General features: G+C 37.6%; 1 protein-coding gene across 6 annotated transcripts in view; it reads right to left on the reverse strand.

Moving 5' to 3' along the window:
- Window positions 1-244: 244 nt before the first annotated feature.
- gpc3 (glypican 3) overlaps window positions 245-25,897 on the reverse strand; it is a 160,858-nt gene continuing 135,205 nt past the window's right edge. For all 6 annotated transcript variants that reach the window (XM_055178090.2, XM_055178093.2, XM_055178091.2 and 3 more), the window contains exon 8: window positions 245-1,225. In XM_055178090.2, the coding sequence (XP_055034065.2) occupies window positions 1,047-1,225 (179 nt within the window). In that variant the 3' untranslated portion in view covers window positions 245-1,046. The remainder of the gene's footprint in view (window positions 1,226-25,897) is intronic.

The following is a 25,897-nucleotide window of genomic DNA, read 5'->3' on the forward strand; positions in this document are numbered from 1 at the left end:
TCTGTTAAGCATTGCAAAGAGATCGGTAATGAATTTACAGGTTACAAAGGAAAAGTGTCAATTTTTAAACAGCAGGTTTTCCGGATTCAGAGTATCATTCTGATCTGAAATTAACATTTAGCCCTTTGTATATGAAGATAACCGAACAAATGGTCAGATACTTGACATGCACAGTTCAGTTAATGATCAATTATCTTTCCTTGGATGCAAATGCTATGGTGAGTTGTGATAAGAAAACAGTAACTGAAGACAAAGTGTTTGTTTAATCACACAATTACAATAAGATATAGAAAAAGAGAAGCAGTCAAATTAAAGAAAGATATAAGATATAAAATACCACAATTTGTGAAAAGAGAAGTCGGCATACTAATAAAACAGCATCTTTCTTTTGGAAATAAAGTACAGCTGTGTCGTCCTGTAGAGAGACGGTTTCACAACAACATGCCGATGCCTTGATGTGCTGTCCTCCATTTACTGCACAGGAAATGAGTGGCAGAGGAGAACCTCACATAAGTATATATACGAGAGACAGTCAGAGATAGTCTATGCCCACTGGTGCAGTTACATGTATTCAGCAGAGTCTGCCGGTCACGGTTACTTCTCCTTAAGTGCCCATATACTCGCAAAAGCAGCGTCTCTTTGTCTTTTCAAAGGAGATTAAGCTCCTTTTCCTACAGAAGGCTTCGGCCTTTGTGTAAAACGGCATGTGTATAGCGGAAATGCGATGTAAAACACATGGCTCTTGTGTGGCATACAAGCACGATTCTGTATTGGGTGCTCCTCATGCTGTAGAAGAATGATGATGTCACAGTTTGGGCATTATGATTCCTCACTTTCTTGTATTCCTCACTCGCTTTGGATAAAAGTGATTGTTAAATGAATAAATGCTGTACACCTTAAAAATATATTTAAAAAATGAGAAGTTGCAATTGAGCATAAAAATGTTTTCCTGTTCTTGATCAGATTCATATGTATACACGGGCATCAGTAGCATCTCTTTTAAACTCTCATCAGTGCGTTTGAAGATGGTCAGATTGGATTAATAATCACTGGAAATCCAACAGGGTAAAGATAATGATGGTAAAGATAAAGATTCCACTGGGAACGTACAACGCCTGTGCTCCTCCAGGTACAGATGCTCCTCCATGGGTGTCCGTGCCCAGTCTAGGAGTCAGCAGTAACTCGTGAAGCGTTAAGTCATCAATTGCCAGGTTATCTGCCAAGTCTAAGAGAGAGAGAAAGAAAGAAAGAGAAAAAATATGCCATGGATGAGAGAAGAAAAAAATACATGGCGCACATGCAACAGTTGCAAAACATTAAAGATTCATCATAACAAAATGTGAGTGAGGAATATGAGATTGTTACAGGACAATAACTTTTGTAACAGCATGTTAACAATCCATCTCTTTCCTTAAAGAATTTAAAGCGTTTTTAATTTAGCTTAACATAAAAAGTCTGAGGTGGGAGTAAGAGGATATCGGTAACAAAATCAAATATGATGAGGCACGCCAGCTATGTGTGGAAGTGTCCCCTGTGAAGTCTCCCTTCAAGCCAGCTGAAGAAAATCTTATTGGCTTAAGATACACAGATGAGCTAATGCACTTATATACACACGGTTCATATGGCACATATTTCCCATTCCTTATGTCTGCTGCGTTTACATCACAAAAATCCACAAATTTAAAAACTAAACAAATAAAGGCTATACACACAAAACAAACAGTACACAGATGTAAACACAAACAACTTAACATGACAAAGACAGTGTTTCTTATTTAGTTTTTTACGTGTATGTAAAACGCACAGCCTTGCAAAGTATAGTTTAATTGTACACAGACGTTCTGTGCATTGCGACACAATATATATATATACATAATACTTTCTCTTGTAGGTTCATGTGCGACCTACGGGTACAACGTACACGCGCACTCTTCTATGAAAATTGCATCACATGCACTGTAAGTGGACCAGCATTAAAAAGTGGACCGTATAATGATTACATCAACACTGGGAGAAGACTGCAACCATGGGCGGAGCGAGGGGGTGGCTTTTGGGGCTCAAGCCCCGAATGTTTTGTCAAAAGAATCCTTTCAGATGGCGGCATTCAGCTTTAAAGGTCCTGTTTTTTCTGTGTTTTTGAAGCTTTTATTGTGTTTACAGTGCACAACATAACATGTGTTTATGTTTGAGTGTTTATGTTTGACGTGTGAAAAAACGCGGTATTTTTCACACAATTTACTTATCTCTATAGCGCTATTTTCACTGTCCTAAAAACGGGCTGATGTCTTCCTTGTTCTATGAAGTCCCTCCTTCAGAAATATGTAACGAGTTCTGATTGTGTAGTTTGTTCAGTGTGTTGTGATTCGATAGCAGCTTAGCTTGCCGTTAGCTTAGCTGGCGACTGACGTATTCCTGTGGGCGGAGTTTAGTCAAAAAACTGTCCTAGTGATGTCATTAAAGCAGGAAGTAGAGGACGGTAGTCCAAACCGGCCGCTCGCTGTAGGCTTTGAAAGGCGAATTGTGTTATATCGTCTGGCAGTGAACTTTGAGCTTTATCATTTTACAGGTATTATTTGTGCCATTATAGCAACATTGCACACTAACTAGGGTTTAAAAAATTTAAAAAGGGTGTAAAAACCATTAAACTCTCCGGTCCCTCACTCCAATGAAAATTGAATGAGAGATGCGAGTAGAAGGCTGAATCTCCCCACAGTAAACGCATTTAAAGTGTCTTTATTATTACAGTGCCTTCGTTATTACTGTTATAGTGTATATTTAAGCAATATCGCTCGAGTAGGAGTGTGATATAGCTCTATATCACACGACTCCGAGAGCGATATTGCTTTTATACAACAGTTCGACACCACACGTTTGAAAAACGAAAACTAGAAAACAACAACGGAGTAATTTTAAAAGCCTCTTTGTTTGAGAACTACTTCTTCCGCAACAGATTTGAGGGCGGCCAGAATGACAGGTAACACTTTCGGCTGCTTTGAATCTCATATTAACTCAATGGACAAATTCGCCGTTTTTAAATATTACAATTTCTTGGTCACAAAGTGTAGTTTTAAGATTAGTTCAGTCGAGAATATATATGTATTATATTTAAATCTACAGTCGATTAGTAAAGATAGCGCCTGTTTGAACGTTTGCTTAGTGAGATTCGGTACGAATAAGAACCAAAACATGAGCGGACGTCAGTGTTCACTCGCCCCGCTGACCACCGCCCTCTCTGGGCTACATCTCTGACAGGGATTCCCTGGCTCTCATGTTGGCCTTGTTTGTTTATGATCGTCAAAATGAGATCAAATCAGCAGTATTTGGTGTCATGATGAAACTTGTTTTCTTATTCATATTTAGTGTCTTTTGTGTTGTTATTGTTTTGGCGCAAGGTAAAAGTTAATAAAACTATATACTTCTATAATGTTACTATTGGTTTACCATTTCATCTTAATGCGATACGAGCACTCGGTTATTATTAGACTTCGTTCTTGTCAGTACTATATAAAACTGTTTTTTATAAGTGTCAGAGAGATGTTTTTGCATGCTGCTTATAAATATATCAGTGGTTTGGACTATGTGATGTAAATACTGTTAAATAGCGTCAACTGATATATTATCTGCCTGGCTAACGGCTACTGTTAGCGCTCTGATCTAGTCTAACTGTTCTGCTGCACACTGCCGTTGGTAACGTTATATTTAAAGTACATTTAATCGCAACGAAGTTACACTTTAAAAAAAACTTGCTTTTTGCACACATCCCTTTTTATAGACGGATATAGAATTTATTTATTGAAAGACGTCAGAAGTAAGAAGGTGAAAATAGTTACAGCTTATGTTTTGTCCATATGCATTTCTCTGAAATTCGCAATGTAGTCAGATAGTTACTGGATTAGCCTACAGCAAACATATTTTTGGATAAGAGAAGTTAAAGTGTCATTGTCAAAAAAATGTATGTTACAGTTTCAAAATGACAATACAGAGAACCTTGCTGTGTACTCTGTATTGGCATTTTAAAACTGTAACATAACAAATTTTGACAATGGCACTTTAACTTCTCTTATCCCAAAATATGTTTGCTGTAGGCTAATGACAATAGGATAAGATAGGATTAAAACTTAATTTTACTTTATAAAGCTGCAGTAAATGGAGAAAAAATATTAGCAGGGGATCATGCTTTGAATCCCCTAGATTTGGGCTAAGCCCCCAATGTCTGCAATATCTGGCTCTGCCCCTGACTGCAACTATTTTATGTCGCTTTTCCATTGCATAGTACTCCACGGTCAGGTCGTGTCAGCTCACTTTACTTTGGCTCGGTTAACTTTTTCATTGAGTTTAGTACCACTTCAGAGTGGGAGGGATTATAGGTGTGTCATTATATATTTGTGCTGCCTACTGCTGTGACATCATACAAAAAGTGGGAGCGAGCAACAGGGAGCATCGTTGGAATGCAGTGTTTCCCATACATAAATTTCCATACAAAATCAAAATTGACCACCACAAATAGGTGTTTTCACTACTTCTGTTTCACATGATTTCTGTACAAACACTCGTGGCATTAGTGGACGCACTCCACTGAGCCTCATTTAAGTTGTAAAAATGCTGTGCATACATGCGGATGTGCCTGTCGTGAAAGTCTGGAAAATATTGGTATGGTGTTCCTGATTCTCAGCCTGTGGATGTTTTTCACAGCTAAAGGGAGTTGACAACAGATGACAACAGGTTTGCTTGTTAAAGCTAATCTTGCATTTAGCAGTGAACTTGGTGGTGACGATTCTCTCAGACAGTGTTTTCCCCCAAAATGAGCTGACCCCGCCCAATGGCGTGGGGGTACTATGCACTGGAAAAGCGTCATAAGTGTCGGTGATGAAACTTGTTCCTCTAGTTCAATTGGTAGTGCATTTCTATAGCATGAATTTGGTCATAGGGTTGATCCCCACAAATACTGATAAAAATGTGTCTCCAAATCCATAAATATAATACCGGCACCTTGCAAAGTCACACTGATGGTTGAAGTGGGGGTTTAATCTGGTCGTTTTCAATTGAATCTAGTTTACAAGAAATTCGATCTCAGCAACTATGGTCACATGCCGCATTTAATACCATCCACAGCAGCCTACGTTTGGAGAGATTTAACCCCACAGGGAGGAAGTCCACCATTTGGTAGAGCGACTGCGTAGTGGTGGGATCAACAGGAAAGCATGCGACTTAATTAATTCTGGGCCCTGAACTCAGCATGCCAGCCAGTGAGAACCAAACCGACTGCAGGAAAGAGATGGAGACCTTCTCTCAGGGGGTCCCCTGCATGCCCGGGGGCCCATTTTAGAGCACAGTCGACTTTAAAACAGGGGAAGGAGGCAAATAAATAAAGCCTCGGTGCTGAAAGTTCCTCGAGATTTCTGTGCAATTACGACAGAGCTTGAACGCGAGCCAGAGGACAATTAACTTTTTCTTTCCCTTCGTCCACCGACAACCCAGCGGTTAGACATTTCACTGGCCCTGAAAGGACGATTTTTCATTGTGACAGCGGCTCACTGTACCACTAGTCCAATTAAAGCAGAGGTGTAATTCAATACAGCTTTTATATACACTACACACTAAATCAGGCGAGGTGTGTTCGTGTGAATAAGCAGGAAAGTGATGAATGCGTATGTGTGTGTTTTGAAGTGTGTACGGTTATTGTTTGGTGTGTGCGGTAAATGCGTCTTAAGAAACGTTCATCCTTTTACTAGTTGGAACAAAGAAGGCGTAGAAAGTTACGACTATACGGTTTAAAAAGGAGCTACAACAAACAGTATGTGTACAACCCAACTCCACAATGTGACTTGTAATATCCTGTTATAATGAGCCACAAGCACTTGTGTTAAATAGTGTACACGACTGTGTCTACATCCACAGAATGGAACGAGTGCCCGGTTGGATCTGATTTAACCAGAGCAAAATTAGTGTCAATTAGTGGGATGGGTATGTGGAGGCTGGTGTGCTAAATATAACAGTCATCGCTCCCAACAATGGACATGACCAACATGGGACAGTCTGAAGCAATAGCACAAAGACTCACAAAGGCTATATCAGCTTTCAGGAGTATCAGGCCCCAGGAGTGCCCACTATGCAAGCGGAGTCTAACCGGCTTTATCACAGAGTTACGAGCTCCAGTTACAACAGAGGTGAAAGGTCAACAGTCAGCCATTGATTGGTAATGGTAGGCTTGGACCGGCTCAATGCCAGCAGTGCAATACATCACATACACAACAAACAGAAACACAGAACGAATTCTAAATGTTTACTGCAGTCCTCTACTATAAGAATGACTGTTTTAAAGAGCTGGTTTGTTTTGAGACCTGCTAAAGAAGAATTATAAGCTGTTTGTGTTTAAAGAGAAAGAATTTGTGTGTTTATGTTCTCATACTATGCGTCTCTCTCCTAAACTCAAGATAAAATCTTTGTTTTTCCAAACAAAACTGACACAATTCTTATTAGTGGTGCTTACTAAACATTGCTATTGCTATCATACATACAACTGCAGGAAAGTGTGTGGTGCACTGAATGTTTGCATGGTATGTTTGAGATGTTTGAAGATCATGTTTGAGATCAATTGAAAGTTGAATAAATAAGATTTCCGTTGATGTATGGTTTGTTCGGATAAGACAGCATTTGACCTATCCTAAGATACTTAAAATCTGAGTATTTAAAAATTTGGAATGTGAGGATGCAAATCTAAATATTGAGAAAATCGCCTTTAAAGTTGTGCAAATGAAGGCATTTACAAAAAGAAAGTTTTGATATATTTACGGTAGGAAATTTACGAAATATCTTATTTTTACCTAATATCCTAATGATTTTTGGCATAAAAAACTATAATTGACCCATACAATGCATTTTTGGCTGCATTTTGCTACAAATATACCCGTGCTAGTTATGACTGGATTTGTGGTCCAGGGTCACATATAATTGGCTTGGTCAGGTCGAATTTGAGGGAAAAATAACTTGAACTTGAACTCATTGCTTGATTACACCACGTCCGTACAAAAAAAGAGGACCCGGCTAATATATCACATGGGTGTGTTGCTGCAAATAGATTGTTTGTAGCTTGTTTAACAGTTGATTAGAATCTAACGTTTAAACGACAATCATCTGGGGAGTATCATGTAAACATGTCAACTTATTAAGTACTTTTATTCAGAACAAACATGGCAGATATATTACTTTTTTACAGATTACTTTTTATCGGATATTCACTTTTAGTTTTTTTTTCTAATTGTCATGTCTGTATAATAACAGATCCACTTTAAGCGGGGTAGCAGGGCCAAGCACAACACACATAACTGAAGTTTTATGTTTCAAACAGAGATGGGGATAAAGAGGCAAAAGTTACAGATTGCAGCTTTAATTTGCATGATATTTAATTAGGCAGAATGTGTTTGCCTATTGTTATGATTAGTTAAAGGTTAGTTCAGATTCAACACCAATTTATTTAGAAATCCAGGTAAATCGAGCAAATCCAGATACATTTCTGCAACTATATTAAGGGATCTAAAAACAAACCCTAAAAAGAAGTATTTAACTTCAGCATGTAACGTGTATTGCATTGTTTGTACCTTATGTGGCTTGTCAAAGAAAGGAGAGGGCTATTACTTTTTTCTCAATCAGGTGTATGATTTTTTTACCCGAGGGGTGATAAAATAAGTAAAAAATGTAGTTCCTTCACAGGAGACCTAATATGTACCATCCTTCTAACCCCATCAACTTGTTAATGTCCCTGTAAACAGGAAGTCACATTCGACTTCCATTTTGTGATGTACTGTATTTCCGAGTGCAACGGAATATCACATAGGCAAATAGTGGGCGTGGCTTCTGTTTCCATGGTTTAATTACGAACATTTCTCAAAAAGCCTTCCTTTGTGTTCATCAGAAAAAAGAAATGTATGCGGGTTTGTAACAACATGAGAGTGAGTAAATGATGACATAATTTTAATTTTTGAGTGAACTATCTCTTTAAGGGATTAGTCAATGTTCTTAAAAAAATCCAGATAATTTACTCACCACCATGTCATCCAAAATGTTGATGTCTTTCTTTGTTCAGTCGGGAAGAAATTATGTTTTTTGAGAAAAACATTCCAAGATTTTTCTAATTTTAATGGACTTTAATGGACCCCAACACTTAACAGTTTTAATGCAGTTTCAATGCAGTTTCCATAAACTGACACAAAGACATTAATTAGTATCATTCCACATACAACAAGGTCGGAACGGTCCTCTTTCTCTACACTTTAAACACTGGGGCGCAGTTTTGCATACATCATCCATGACCTCTTGACATGATGACGTATTGCGTGAGGTCGCGCTGGCGAGTCACAGGACCAGAGGAAAACGAGAAGTTGTGGTTTAAAAGTGCATATTTTTTATTTTTCTTGCCAAAAATTACAATCGTTTTGCTAGTTAAGACCCTTATGCCTCGTTTGAGATCGTTTAGAGTCCTTTGAAACTGCAATTTTAAACTGCATTAAAACTGTTAAGTGTTTGGGTCCATTAAAGTCCATTAAAATGAGAAAAATCCTGGAATGTTTTTCTCAAAAAACATAATTTCTTCCCGACTGAACAAAGAAAGACATCAAAATTTTGGATGACATGGTGGTGAGTTAATGATCTGTATTTGTTTTTTAAGAAAATGGACTAATCCTTTAAGAAATAGTATCTCTGGATCTAAGTTTCCCTTAAATTTCCCTTTGGGGTCACTAAAAGATGAATCACTGTCTGGCCATCTGAGATGTCGGTATAGAAATAAAGGTTAGAAATGTAATTATTTGGTAGTTTTACAGCACACAATGAATGTATATTAGTATTGTTTGTTGTTTGCTTTAAGCATCTGAGAGCTTTTGGATCAGAAAAGCAATGGTGTGTGGCGTCAGACATGACAAGCGAATAGCAACCGCACCGCAACATGGTAACCACAATTCAGAGCACCTTAGCAACCACATAGCAAAGTTTATATATACACTGTTTATATATACAGTATATACACACACTGTAAAAAATACACTAATCAACATATATTTTTATGTTACTTTAACTTAAAAAGTTTAAAAAGTTAACAATTTCAACTTGCTTTTATAAGTTATGTCAACTTATCACAGGTCAAAACTTAAAAAAGCAGGTTAAATTGACTTGCAAGTTGCAAAATCAAATTGTTTTAACTTCAAGCTATATATTAACAAAAAAACTTTGGCACTAAAGAATTGGAATATACTCCTCAGTATGGCCTACATAGTACACAATGTATACAGACTGAGGACAGAACATTCATCAAAATCTAATAGCTCTTCTGTGAGTTTCAAAAAGATTAGCAATACAGAGGATCTATGCCAAACACCAGACAGACCTTAACCTGGACATAGAGTTGGTGTGTTTATTCTGGAGTACTGTCTGCTTTACAGGTGTTCCTCAGGACAAGATAAAGCGTATGGAATGTCTCCAAACACAGGTGCTTCTTACAAAAGTATGCAATACTGGTCTATACTGCTTTTTGATTCGTGCAGCCGGGGTTATGAAAACACACAAAACAATAAAAATGTGATGAACCATTCCTTCAGTTGAAATGCTCCTGATAACAGAACTGAAGAAGCTATTTGTCATATGTCTTTTCAGATGGTTATTTTTATAGCAGTTTAGGTTTCATAACCCAATTGATGTGGATGTGATATCACAACAACATAGCAATTGATTGTAAATCATAAAATATTATTAGACTTTGCTGCTGATTTGATACAGGCTCTCAATGCCCAACACAGAGTACTGCTTTGGGATAACACATAATGAGCACTATTGTGGCTTATCGAAAATTATCAAAAGATTCACAGTGGCATGACAGCAACTTGAGACCGTGTGGTCGTATTAATTAAAACGTCTGCACATAAACAAGCAACTTTGTTTTCCATGAACCCAGTCCTCCTTAAAGAGCAGCGTGCCTAATATCCATGTGAGCGTTGGTGATGAGTGAATTTGATGAGTGGTTGCTTGTGTCCACCCATACTGTATCTATTTCAATTCCTTCTATGTCTCTATAAAATACAAAATCTCAACAAATATGAGGTCATTTGTAAACACACTAGACAGCGGAGTGTCTCTGCAGCTGTAACTTCACTCCCAGGCCAATGTTGCCGGTTTTGGTGTGGAGAGTGGAATAGAGAGAGAGAGAGAGAGAGAGAGAGAGAGAGAGAGAGAGAGAGAGAGAGAGAGAGAGAGAGAGAGAGAGGAATGTGCGCGTCTGCTTCCACACCCATCGCCCTGACCACAGGCCCAATCCAATAGGCAGCCAACAGCCAGCCAAGAAAAACTAGCCAGTCATGAGGTGGCCAATACACAGATAGAGAAAACTGAGACACATCTAAGTGTAGTACAACACAGCTTTAGCACACCCAGAATGAGATATAGCACAGCAAGACACAGCTACACCATACCACAGCTGAAGCACACGATTACAGCACAGCTGTACAACAGGAAGACACAGCTTCACCACACAAAGACACAACTACAGCACATAGCAAGGCAAAGCTGAAACACAGGGAGACGTAGCAAAACCACACAAAGACACAACTATAGCAAAGCAAAGCTGGAGCACAGGGAGAAACAACTACACCACACAAAGACACAACTATACCACAGCAAAGCATAGCTGAAGCACATGGAGACATAGCAACACCACACAAAGACACAACTATAGCACAACGAAGCAAAGTTGTAACACAGAGAGACACAACTACACCAAACAAAGATAAAACTATACCACAGTGAAGCACAGCTGTAACATAGGGAGACACAGCTACAAAACAAAGATAAAACTATACCACAGCAAAGCACAACTGTAACACAGAGAGACACTGCTACACCAAAACAAAGATAAAGATAAGTATACCACAGTGTAGCACAGCTGTAACACAGGGAGACACAGCTACACCAAGCAAAGATAAAACTATACCACAGTGAAGCACAGCTGTAACACAGAGAGACACTGCTACAAACAAAGATAAAACTATACCACAGCGAAGCACAGCTGTAACACAGAGAGACACTGCTACACCAAACAAAGATAAAACTATACAATAGCGAAGCAATGCTGTAACAGGGAGACACAGCTACACAAAACAAAGATAAAACTATACCACAGCAAAGCACAACTGTAACACAGAGAGACACAGCTACACCAAAACAAAGATAAAACTATACCACAGCGAAGCACAGCTGTAACACAGAGAGACACTGCTACACCAAACAAAGATAAAACTATACCACAGCGAAGCACAACTGTAACACAGAGAGACATTGATGCACCAGACAAAGAGAAAACTATACCACAGCGAAGCACAGCTGTTACACAGGGAGACACAGCTACACAAAAAAAATATAAAACTATAACCACAGCAAAGCACAGCTGTAACACAGAGAGACACTGCTACACCAAACAAAGATAAAACTATACCACAGTGAAGCACAGCTGTAACATCATGGAAAGAGACTGGTGCAGTGGTAAAAGGATATATGTGAGATGGATGTTTGTGTGATATTCATAAGAACAGATACATCTACTAGAGAGATGAATGAGGTTTTTAAAAGGTTTAGAATTTATGAAAAGAAACAATTTGTGGGGACAAACTAAATGACAAAACTATTTGTTTTTTTTGTAATGATTTAAACAGTATAAGACAGCCTATATATCTTTACATTAAGATATAACTAAATATTTTTAAAGCCTCATCTCAGCATCAGAGGTGTAAAGAGTAGCTGAAAGCCATACTTGAGTAAAAGTACAAATTCCTTACTGTAAAAATTACTCCACTACAAGTTACAAGTTACCAATTTCAATACGACTTGAGTAAAAGTATTAAAGTAACCCAATTTAAAAGTACTCAAGTATTTTTACTCGTACTGAATGTTGGCTCAAAGATGCACTAGTCCTCAACACAAAGAGACATTGTAGATCTGGGCAGTGAAAACTAAGAAAGTTTATTTATGAGGTTTTATTTCCTGATATAGAAAAGAAATCAAACTCCTTTAACTCCAAACACAGATTAAACATAGTCATAGTCTTTTGACAAAAATTGAATTAAGTTTTAGTCATATTTTATGTCATCTGAATTGATTTAGTTTTAGTCTAATTTTATTCAACTAAATGCCATGAGATTTTAGTCTAGAAATCTACATTCAATTTAATTTAAACCCATTTAATTTTAGTCTAGTGTCATTGTGTACTTGAATGTGCCATGCTGAAAAATATATAGCCTAATTTTGTTATATAAATATATGGAAACACTTTACAATAAGGTTCATTAGTTAACATTAGTTAGCTACATTACTCAACATGAACTAATAATGAACTGCACTTATACAGCATTTATTCATCGTTGTTAATGTTAATTTCAACAATTACTAATACTTTATTAAAATCTTGTTAACATTACCAAATATTCTTATATAGGCCTATCCTAAAAAAGATATAATTTTAATATTTAAAAAATTCCTGTAAACTAAAATTAAACTAACAGAAATATGATAATGCATATTAAAAACGTGAAGTTGTTCATTTGAAAGATTAATTGTTAACACATGTAGTACGTAACACCACTATCTCACATTAAGTGCACTACATTTCTTCCGTCATGCATCCCTCTTTACAGTAAATACATTACAGCATACTTGATTAAATGTGAGGACAGTGAAATTGTACACTTATTATTAATCTTATAATGTACTTAAGTTACTCGGGCAATCAGTACAGGACCTCGCTGGTTTATTTTGGCTTATATAGTAAGTTATATCAAGTTATGTAACCAGCTCAGGTTAGCTGATACAGTAGCGTCAGAGTATATAAACATTTGTGCTTGCCTTTGAGGTGCGGGATGACCCTCCTGCAATCGCGCATCACTTTTGTTTTGATTGTAGCATCACATGTTTAACAAAGGGGCCCTTGACAGAAGCAAATGTGATATGCATCCATATGTTTGCTCTTTATCTCTTCTCTCAGACCAGACGCGAACTTTTCTCTACAGTTTATGACATACGCAGCACGCAAATGTCCCGCTACGGTGGCTCAACGCAAGCCATTCAGCGTTTGACATCAAAGTACCGCGAGACCAGACTTCTCCATATGCATTTGATTCGCTCTCGCAGTACTTTGATTTCATACGTTTGCTCTGCGCAACGCCAAATGAAGTCCCTCAGTTGTGTGTGTGCGTGTAACCTCGCGACCACAGATTCTATCCATCATTACCCTCTGACACTTTCGTCTCGTTTTTATTTGACGAATAAACAATGTAGCGAGTAACGTTAAGTGTCATTTCAAATGTAGTGGAGTAAAGAGTACAAATACCCAATCAAAAATGTAATTGAGTAGAGAGTAAAAGTTGCCTATATTTTTGATACTCAGTACAAGTACAAAGTAGCCCAAAAAATACTTAAGTACAGTAACGAAGTACATTTACTCGAGTACTTTACACCTCTGCTCAGCATTCCCCTTCAAACTCTCAATGGGTTCCATTGTGGGGTAAATTCAAGTCAACACATATTAATTAGCACAACTCAGCATAAGCAGCATCACTGGTGTCACGATTTCAGTCATACTGCTTGTCTCAGTAAATGTACACATAATTACATTTGTAGGTATTTTTAGGTGTAAAATACACGGACAGACTCAACACAGAAGGATACAACAGACTGAAAGATTTAAAGCCAGACAAATGCACCAAACTCAAAAAGGATGTCATTTGGGACAGTCAAGGTCTAGTTGCTCTCATAAGAAATCATTGTACAAGGTCAAAATCAGTCATCTGTTTGATTGCACTTAAGCTACTAAACTTAATGGACCAGAAACTGAAACCTGACAAATAATGAAACAAGTAGTTATGTAACATTATTATAAAATATTATGAAATCTACAAAGTGTGGTAGTTAAAACCGAGTTCAATCATGGTTAAACGCCTATAATTAACTTACCTATTAACTACATATTTACAGTTTCTCAACAAAATGTGAGCAGTGCTTGACCACAAACTCGCTATCAGGATGCAAGGGTGGTTTCCAAGGCATTACTGTATGGTTGCTAAGGTGTTCTGAGTGATTGTTAATATGTTAAATTATGTTTGCTAGGGTGTGCTGATGGTTGCCAGGTTTTAAGTTATTGGCGTAAGTAAAAACAGGCCACCGCCTATGATATTAATGTCCCTCTCGAGTCCACATCCCACAGGTTTAATAAAAAAAAAATGTGTTTTTTTCACCAATTTCATCATCTACCAGACAAAAGCTGATTGCTTAGAAAAGCAATAGCACACTTCCCTTCAACAAGCCGCATAAATTGAGGTATGATTCATGTCTGCAACACAAATAGTGCAAGATGTGGATTAATACTTGCGTGTTTGGGGATTTAAAAAATCTTGGCTTAGCAAGCAACACTAACTATTTTGGTAAGAACTACATGAAGATATTTTGTAAGTACTGTATGTTAAGAAACGAGTTTAATATGACTCCAGTCATATTTACAAAATTATGAAACCTTCACCACACTTCATGCACACCAAGTGAGACAAAGTTTGCGTTTCCAGACGGACATGACGCAGGAAGATGCCTGGAATGAATTTAAGATGTCAAAAACACATACTAATGTAAATAAAACTTAGACACAAACAAACGCTTAGAAACGTACTGGAGACAAAAAAAGTGTATTGTGTGAAATATGATGCTTACAAGTTTCCTTTTGTCCATTCTTCAACATTTCATATGACAATATCACCTTTGTTAATCTTTTCCGCCACATAAAACGTTCTTTGAAGCCATAAACTCCCAGCCATCATATTAAGCTTTTAACAATGAGATTTACTGTACAGTATGTAATCCATTTAAATAAGCTATCTATCCAGTGCATATTGAGGCAGGCACTGTTTACACAAATGGTGGTTAGGTGTCATTGTTTCGGTGTATGTGTGTTATCTGTATGAGTGTGTATAGTTAAATGTGTGTGTGGGGAGGGATTGTTGTTTATAATGTGAGGGAGAAATGAGCAAGCATTAGAAGGAGCCAGATCTATTGGGCTGTCTCATGGCAAACTTCCTCTCTCTCTCTTTCTCTCTGATCAGGATTATTTGCAGATGCGATGGTGCCATAGCTGATTTCTCAAAGGGGGAAAACAAACCATCTGCTCTATTTCTGTTTACTGATCTCATTTTGCAAACAGCCCCAGATGAAAATTAACATAACCGTGCAGGTAATAAACAGAAAGATTTGATCATTTTCTGTTGTTCAAAATATTTAATATTCTGTCCCCATTTAGTTTTGGGTGAACTATGCCTTTAATTTTACTGCAAGACACAGAGAACATTATTTACAGTTGGGTGCTCACAGAACCAGTTTTAACCAGTAATTTCGAAAGACATAGTTAATGTGAAACTATTAACAAATCATGCAAGAGAGAAAGGAAATACAAAAAAGTGTGTGCCAGTATAACAGAAAGTTATTAAACTATGCATTAATGCCATTTTTTCAATTTAACATTTTAATCAGGATTAATTCGAATTATATTTAGGGGTGGTTTCCCGGACAGGTTTTAGATAAATACAGACCTTAATTATATTGGGACATTTAAGTAATTTTTTACAAACATATCTTACAAAAACAATATTGATGTGCACATTGAGACAAAACAATGGCACTGATATATGTTAAGATATGTTGATGCAAGATCTTTTTAAGTTAAGGCAGCTCAAACATGCATTTTAGTCTGGGACTATGATAAGCCCTGTCCAGGAATGTTTATGTATATACTGTATGTATGTACACTCACCTAAAGGATTATTAGGAACACCATACTAATACTGTGTTTGACCCCCTTTCGTCTTCAGAACTGCCTTAATTCTACGTGGCATTGATTCAACAAGGTGCTGAAAGCATTCTTTAGAAATGTTGGCCCAGATTGATAGGATAGCATCTTGCAGTTGATGGAGATTTGTGGGATGCACATCCAGGGCATGAAGCTCCCATTCCACCACATCCCAAAGATGCTCTATTGGGTTGAGATCTGGTGACTGTGGGGGCCATTTTAGTACAGTGAACTCATTGTTATGTTCAAGAAACCAATTTGAAATGATTCGAGCTTTGTGACATGGTGCATTATTCTGCTGGAAGTAGCCATCAGAGGATGGGTACATGGTGGTCATAAAGGGATGGACAGGGTCAGAAACAATGCTTTAGGTAGGCCGTGGCATTTAAACAATGCCCAATTGGCACCGAGGGGCCTAAAGTGTGCCAAGAAAACATCCCGAACATCATTACACCACCAGCCTGCACAGTGGTAACAAGGCATGATGGATCCATGTTCTCATTCTGTTTACACCAAATTTTGACTCTACCATCTGAATGTCTCAACAGAAATTGAGACTCATCAGACCAGGCAACATTTTTCCAGTCTTCAACTGTCCAATTTTACTGAGGTTGTGCAAATTGTAGCCTCTTTTTTCTATTTGTAGTGGAGATGGGTGGTAACCGGTGGGGTCTTCTGCTGTTGTAGCCCATCCACCTCAAGGTTGTGCGTGTTGTGGCTTCACAAATGCTTTGCTGCATACCTCGAGTGGTTCCTTCAGTTAAAGTTGCTCTTCTATCAGCTTGAATCAGTCGGCCTATTCTCAACAACCATGTCACGCTCAAAAGAGCTTAAATCCCCTTCTTTCCCATTCTGACATTCAGTTTGGAGTTCAGGAGATTGTCTTGACCAGGACCACACACCTAAATGCATTAAAGTAACAAATGTGATTGGTTAATTGCATTAATGAGAAATTGAACAGGTGTTCCTAATAATCCTTTAGGTAAGTGTATGTATGTATGTAAGTATAGGAGCTACATAAACCATGACAAGTTCATTTTGTGTGTGTACTTGGTGAATAAAACTCAAAGCAACCGTTCTCCAGCTTTCTTTAGTAATACCAACGAGTTTTACCAACTCACTTTTATCAATTATTCAGCATTATTCTCTAAAGAACAGAGCTCAACAGATACATTTTAAGCAAACAAACAGCAAACATAGTCTCATCAATATCTCATTATTGAGCTTCAATGACAACTGTGTAAACTGTCTGGCAATGTTTTCTGACTTACATGATACATAAAGGGACTTTAAATACAACCGAGAATGACTTTACTCTTGGTAATTTCCTGAACATGTTTGCTCTATTCATTTCCAGGTGGGTTTCAGGTTGATTTCCACATTATACTGTGCAGACATCTGTGCTGTCTGTAGCACCTGGACCACTGCAGTCAAACATCTGCAATCCAAACGCTATTCAATATGCCCTTACATACACAAACATGGACATGCATTCTCATACCTTCACACAAACCCCCCATACAACATGAAACACACGCACGTTTACCCAGCTATCTGAACCAGGACATACTATAGACTTCTACTGTTTTATGTACAGCTTATTGTTTATGGGACAGTGATGTATTGCTTACTTTATGCCTAGGCAAGTTAGCTTTTTATCCTCAGTCTGAAAAGGCACAATATATCAGGACACATGTAATGAACAAATTAAAATCACCCCATATTTTACTCATCCTCAAGCCATCCTATGTGTATATGGCTCAACCTCATTTTGCCAAGTGAGAGAACATATTGTGTAACATTTTTGTAAATAAAACCTAAATCCACCCCTAACCATAAGTGAACCCTAAAATCTAAACCTGGTTGTAAGCTTAAACTTGAAACTAGCGTTATAATGGCATTGCATAGTGCCCCATTTTGGAAAGGTACAGTAACGTTGGGTCAGAGGTCCGTCTTCCTCCTGACTTCAACTCCCTCGTGAACCAAGTCATGTGACCCACATACTCAGAAAAGCCACAACTTTGATAAATGATGACAGGATTCAGAGAAAAACTCTTTCTTGTGTCCTCTACAAGAAACAAAAAAGTCTGTGGTAAACGCCGCCTGTTTAAGGTAGGATCATAGGTGTGATTGGCAAAGGACAAAAAAGCAGGAAAATATACGGCACACCTACCATGACGTGGCGACACACACACACACACACACACACACACACACACACACACACAAAATGAAATACAGTTGAAATATAATTTGGGCTCAAAGTTGATCGATCTGAGTGGCCAATCGTCAATCTGCGTGGGCAAGTGCCACCCTGACCATTATGTAGCCTTGCCACTGCTTCAGACTGAACAAAATCATTTTGTGCATTTAAAGGTAAATACAACAATGTGGTGCATTTTGAGAGTAAAAATAAGTGACTACATCTATGAGGATTTTTATGTTCTTGTAAACAAATTTATGCCCTTTTAGTAAAATCTTTGGTTGCCTATTGTAATAATAATAAGGCACACAAGCCACATAAACATATGATAAATGAGATTCGCCATTAGTCAAAACATGTTTAATGTTTATAGAATAATTAGTGGGGGCATTTAATACAGATTAATAATTGATTACAACATTTGTTACTTTATTCAAATGTTGTGACTTTCTGGAAAGGCAGTCAAGTGCATTTGTCTTTTGCATAGTTCTTTTGGCAAAGCATCTAACAGACACAGCTACGCGTTTCACACACCAGATCCATGAATGTTTGTGCTTGTCATTATATTATTCTGTAATCGCAAGCGTTACTGCCAGATTCACAAACCATTAAGTGGAGCAAACGTATGCGTGTGTTCGTCAGGATGACATTGGATCTGATTCGCGTATATGCGCGCGTTAACGTATGTGATTACAGTATAATATAATGCAAGCAAACTTTTTGACAAAAACGCAACTTTATATTGATATCGCGAGACCGCATTTCACCTCGACGAGAAATCTGTTATTTACATTACTGGCATAGCCTGATTTGAAACGGACAGTTTTGTCAAAGCAGCAAACACCTGGTTCTCTTAATTTCTTCCTACTAAAATACTGTTTGTCTCTGCCTATTCCTTCTATCCATGCCCAGCGCCACTGATTTAAGTCCTTTATCAATTAGGTCGTCTTACCTAGGCTTCATAAACTTACTCTTCATCCTGCTGACTCAACGTAAACTTATGACTTCACCGCGGCCGCGCGGCATCTGTAGCTGAGCTGGACCTCAGCCGCACCTCAAAGACCCCTCCCTATTCTACTTCTGATTGGCTAGTTTGTTAGTTTGGTTGAGAGTGAAAGACGTGTTTCTCTCATACCATTTGTAGGCGAACGCATGATTTTTTTTAATCCGCAGCCAACAACACACACCGGAGATCGGACTGCAGGCTCTGTGAACTCTGCTTTGAATGAAGTTCCATCGTGACAAATAAATAGATTATTGCGGAGTGATATGCGGTTATTTATAACGGTGCCTTGCAAACCCCCCCCCCCACACACACACATACGCAAAAAATTGGATTTGCATGATTCACGAAAGCCTCATTTTCAGGTCGGAAAAGCCGGAATTCCGGATTTATCCGGAAGAATCACACCCCTGAGGATAAACTTTTAAAAATACATAGCAAAAATAAAAATATATGCAAAAATGGTATATAGAAAAATGACCTATAAACTTCTTTAATTATTAAAGGGGCACTCCTCTTTTTTAAAAAAATATGTTAATTTTCCAGCTCCCCTCGTTTTGGAATTCATTCAGCTGATCTCCAGGTCTGGCGGTACCATTTTTAGCATAGCTTAGCATAATCCATTGATTCTGATTAGACCATTAGCATCGCGCTAAAAAATAACCAAAGAGTTTCAATATTTTTCCTATTTAAAACTTCCATATTACGGCAGCAAAGTCATTGATTATTACGCCAGAATGAGAGTTTAGTTCCTAGCCATATCTGCCTAAAAAATCTTACTTTTAATTTTCTGTCGGTATTAGTACACAATGTCAGAACTGTAGTTGGTCAAAACTCTTTGGTTATTTTTTAGGGCGATGCTAATGGTCTAATCAGAATCAATGAATTATGCTAAGCTATGATAAAAATGGTAGCGCTAGACCCGGAGATCAGCTGAATGGATTCCAAAACGGTAAAAATCAAATGTTTAACTCTAGGGGAGTTGGAAAATTAGCATATTTCCAAAAAAAGTGAAGTGTCCCTTTAATATAGTTATATTTGTGAAAATCTGTAGGTGGTATAACTTTCTAAAGAATGTTTATAATAATTGTATAATAAAAAAACATCTAATTATAGTTTAAAGGGGTCATATGGTGCGATTTAATGTTCTTCTTTGTCTATGGATTGTTCAAAGCTGTTTGTGCATACAGAAGATCAGTAAAGCCGCAAAGATTAAAGTCTCAAAACCAAAGAGGTATTCTTCAAAAAGTGAAGGCTCAGCCACACCTTCCAAAAAAGTCTCATTCAAACACGCCCCCACTTATCTGTGGGAAGACAGCCCAAATGTATACGATATAAGTTTTTTCTCACTGTAGTATTGTCATACCTGTCAAGATTTGGATAGGAAAATTGGGAAATTATATATATATAAAGAGCATTATTTATAAGGCTTATTTGCATATTTTCTGTTCATTTAACATTGCTTGTCTTTACATTTTATTTTCATTCCACACATTATTTTTATTTCAACTTTTCTTTACTCTTTTAGTGAGTTGTTCAAATTTGTACAAATTTGTTGCAGACTTTTATTTTTTAAGAAGGAGTTTTGGAAGGAGTATATTTGTGGGCTGTTCTGTTGTCTAACGTCATCCTATTCCTTCCCCCGTGTGAGATGCAGTTACAAAACTTACCAAATGCGTGACTGTCCCCCACCCTGCTCCACTTCAGAAAAGTAAATTCGCTGTCCCATTGATCGCGGTTTTGTTTTTTTGTCAGGAGTGCCTTTTGTCATAGCGTCCATCATCCATCTGTTTTTTTCGTTGTCACTCATCATCTGACCTTACACACTAACCTCGCGACAGTTATCACGAGGCTAGTGACAGAGCTCAGATTGGGAATTTTTTTCTCCGCCTGGGATATTATTATTTTTTAATAATGCATGTTAAAATACAGGAGATTTACAGGAAAATACTAATACGGGAGGATGGCGGGACAGAAGGTTAAAATACGGGACTGGCCGGGATACTTGACTGGTATGAGTTTTGTTGTAGCCACCGTGATATAATTAGACGGAGATGCTGTGCTTTGCGAGCTGATATAGACCCTTTTACAGTTTGTATACAATGATGACGTGGCAATGTATGCGCGCGCAGTTTGGCAACGGAACTATGGCAAGAATCAGCAGTGAAGCAACACAGACAGAGAAAGTTATTTTATAAAGTTGACTTATCAACTTTTTTAACACATCTACCAGATCTGTGTACTATAGTGGAGTGGATAGAAGACGTTAGCAGATGGCCAAATACATATATACGTATATTAGTATATTATATTAGTGCAACCAAACAACCAGACATTTTGATGCTGGGAAACCGTTTTAATAAACTTTCTGAGTTGCTTACACATTACAACCACTGGGGAACAACACCACTTCTGTTGCCGAAATGCGCATGCAGGCTATTTGTTCATGTAGGCTGTACAAGGGTCTATTCCAAATAAGGTAAGGGGCGTAACATTTCCGTCATACGCTTGAGGTACTCAATACTCGATTTGTTAAATAAATAGTGCTGTAGATGTTGGTTCAATGTTTGTATTGTGGATTATGTGTTATATGCCTGTACTGTACAACAAATTGCCTCTCGGGGACATTAAAGTTTTCTAAGTCTAAGTCTATAACACCGCATGGGATAGCTGGCCACAGCACACAGCGTTTTTCAAAAATTGACGCGTTTCAGAAAGGCGGGGCATAGAGGAGCAGCAATAATTTATGGTATGTGATAAATAATGTGTTTTTTAATCTTAAACTGTATAAACACATTGGATTATACCAAATAGACAAAATAATGTTCTTTGTAGCAATGTTATATTACCCCTTTAAAAGGTTTTATTTGATTTCACACACTTCACAGGACAGATTTGTCTCATAACTAGTAAATCCACACATGTAAAGGTACACGTCCTCAACTAAACACAACCTCACATGCACAGATGAGAACATCATGGCACTATAACACCAGGCAGACAGACTGTCAGTCCTCATATTCAGCTTGTTTACGGCTGTGGCTTCAGAATACCTATGTTGTAATGGAAAACGTGTGCTGTACTCCTCACCTATCAGGTGCTAGGGGTTAGGGGTGCCACATGGAGCTCATTATCATTCCAATCTCAACATCAGAGGAAGGATGAAACGATTTGCGCTCCTGAGAAGTGTATACTGTGTGCTTGCGCATGTAACCGTGTACCTGTTGAACTATTCGTGCCTGGTGCCCATCTCACAAATTCACACTGTCCATCACGGTCTCAAAGTTTCACGTCCGTACCTCTTTTCGATATCGCGATTAAATCCATAGCAGACCTGAGACTCGGGCTCGGCCCATTCTCACACAGCCGGCTACATGTTTCACATTACAGGCATATTTCCACATTGTATTTTGCTAACTCTTGCCTGCTGATAAAGGGCCAAAGTGCTTCAAAGAAAAATGCTCCTCAGCACTTACAGTGATCGAAAGTCTCCGGAGCACTGGAAAATAACAAGAGCTCTTTTGACAGGGCCCATGCCGAGCGGTCAGGGCCGTGGAGCCTAGCGCCCCCACCAAAATCCCCTGCTGCAGGGGTCCGGCCCTTCAGTGATAGCTACATTCATCAAGTTCTCCTGGGTTCCCTCCTTGATGAAATGAGAAAAGACCTGGGAAGCTTAGAGAGGGTGAGAAAGTTGAGGGCAAACAGCGTAACGCTTGCAATGGTCCCAGACAGAATGAGATACTTTGTTTTAGCCTATGGCAACACAAATCAGCGATGAGAGATGTGAGGGATAAAATAGAAAGAAAGTCATAAAATAACAATAGAATAAAGGAGACAAATGAAAGGATGTGATGACAGCCAGGTTTGAAGTTCAAGGTGCAGGATTAGAAACCTAACTATAGATGATGGGACAGAGAGAGCAGGTGTATGTTTTAGGTATGCGTCTCACGCTCTCAATTACACGTATACATTTTCAACAACTCTTATAGACACCATTTAAAAAACTCACAATGTCAATATATAAAATGTATACCAGAAATGTTTTTCGTTCTTTGTGAGTGTTGTAAAAATGACTTTCATATAATATTGATACTGTACAAGCAAAATACATTATACTGTAAGAGAATACAATACAAATAGCAATCCTTTCAGCAAAAGTGCTGTTATTTTTAAGAGTGTATTAGCACAAATTTCTGTATGTAAGAGAGTAAAATAAAGATAATTAAATACATATTTGTCTTTTTATTAAATGCAAAACTAACCTTTTGTACCTAAAAAGAGAAAAAGCTTTTACTATAGACCACTTGCAGAAAACTATAGCAATTTATCATACAGCAGTACCACAATACTGAATTTCCCTGCATTTTAGCAGTATCGAGATTAGTATTTCAGTTTTCATTTATCCAAAGCGACTTACAGCGCATTCAATCTACCAATAGCTGCATTTCCATTACACTTTAAATTGCACAAATTGAAATAACAAATTAAAATGCACCCAATAGAAACACCCGCAAAAACGTTTTTACGATCAGGTGAGGTGGTTTTCAGGCAGGAATATATCGCATTTTTTTCGCATGCATTGTCATTCTATTTTAATTGACATAGGTAAAGAAAGACAGCAATACTAATACATATATCAATTATTACCCTATTAACAACTACTAAGGGTGGACACAAACATGAACAATCACAACCCTCAATGGACTCTACTCTCCTTCCACCTCGGAGGAGGAGATTAAGTACATATTCAAATTGTAAAAATTAAAATAAATAAATAGAGCTGTGAATAGATTAATCTAGATTAATCTCTTCCAAAATAAAAGTATTTTTTTGCATAACATATGAGTTTGTGCTGTGTGTAATTATTATGTATATATAAATACACACACATTAATGTATTTAAGAAACATTTACATGTGTATATATATTTATTTATATTTTTATATATTCTAAATTATATATAAATAAAAAACGATATTTAAATAAAACATTTCTTAAATGTATATATATGTATGTGTGTGTGTTTAAATAAACATAATATTTACACACATCACAAACTCATATATTATGCAAAAAATTACTTTTATTTTGTATGAGATTAATCTATGCCCAGCCCTATAAATAAATAAATAAATAAATAATAAAAAGGAAAAAAGACTAAATTAAACAGAAAGATGAATGGATTAATCTGTGGAATGATTATGATCATTCTTTAAATATGGTGTAGTATGTTTGATTGGAGGACAAGACAGAAGAGCTGTGGTCGACTTTATGTGACTTTACAAGAACCATCAAGCGCATGACATCAAAATACTGCAAAACCGTTTTGTGTCATCCACATGTCGATCTACGCAGCACCATATGAAGTTGAACACAGACTTTGCCATGATTTTTGTATTGAATTTGAGACAACAAAATTACATCTTAGTTGCATAACATTGGTTAATGGAAATGCAAACATTTCGCAGTAGTATTTATCAACATTTAGAAAATAACACTAAAGTTTTGCGCAAATCTTTAATGTAAACACAGCTACTCACTTTACCTCCTATTTTTCATATAAATGCGTTTAAAGGGACACTCCACTATTTTTGAAAATAGGCTTATTTTCCAGCTCCCCTAGAGTACAACATTTGATTCTTACCGTTTTGGAATTCATTCAGCCGATCACCGGGTCTGACTGTACCACTTTTAGCATAGCTTAGCATAATTCATTGAATCTGATTAGACCAGTAGCATTGCGCTAAAAAAAATCAATATTTTTCCTATTTAAAACTTGACTCTTCTGTAGTTGCATTGTGTACCGAGACCGACAGAAAATTAAAATTTGGAATTGAATATGACTAGGAACTAAACTCTCATTCTGGCGTAATGATCAAGGACTTTGCTGCAGTACCATGGGTGCAGCAGGTGCAATGATATTACGCAGCACTCGAAAATGGTCCCCTTGATAACTTTGAATCTGTTTTCAAAATCTGGGGGCTATTTTCCGGCACTGCGTATTATCATTGGACCTGCTGCATCTATGGTACTGCAGCAAAGTCCTTGATTATTACGGCAGTATGAGAGTATAGTTCCTAGCCATATCGGCCTAGAAAATCACAACTTTTAATTTTCCGTCTGTCTTAGTACACGATGTAACTACAGAATAGTCAAGTTTTAAATAGGAAAAATATCAAAACTCTTTGATTATTTTTGAGCGTGATGCTAATGGTCTAATCAGATTTAATGAATTATGCATATATAGCTATGCTAAAAGTGGTACCGCTAGACCAGGAGATCGACTGAATAAATTCCAAAAAGGTAAAACTCAATTGTTGAACTCTAGGGAAGCTGGAAAATAATCCTATTTTTAAAAAAGTGGAGTGTTTTTTTAATGTTTCATTCCAAACTTTCCTATTTTAGCAGCTATCCATGTCTGTAAGTCATAACGGCACTATGATTAGCCCATTTTTGCATTGCTTCACCCATTATCATTATCTTGTTCAAACATGGGCGGTTGATATTTAAGTGAATGTAGCGAGAGCAGATGACATGACCTTAGTACCGGCTGTGTGTGTTTCAGGGTGTGTACACAAGACACACACACATACACACATCATGTCCTGGAATAGCTCTGCTTGCCTGGAATCTCTGCAGTGTGCATGGGGTGGTATGGGGGTTGGGAGCAGACCTGAGGGTGAGAAAACCTGGAATCTCTTTCCAGAGCCAATTACGATTTATCCATCAATCCGGATCATTCAGAACATCTCGAAATTACTGACCGACTGACAGCTTTGATTTAAGAGGGTCTGGACCCGAGCTGCGGCCTGTCTACACCCTGTTGTTG

The sequence above is a fragment of the Misgurnus anguillicaudatus genome, chromosome 16, assembly GCF_027580225.2.
Source record: "Misgurnus anguillicaudatus chromosome 16, ASM2758022v2, whole genome shotgun sequence".
Classification (NCBI taxonomy): domain Eukaryota; kingdom Metazoa; phylum Chordata; class Actinopteri; order Cypriniformes; family Cobitidae; genus Misgurnus; species Misgurnus anguillicaudatus.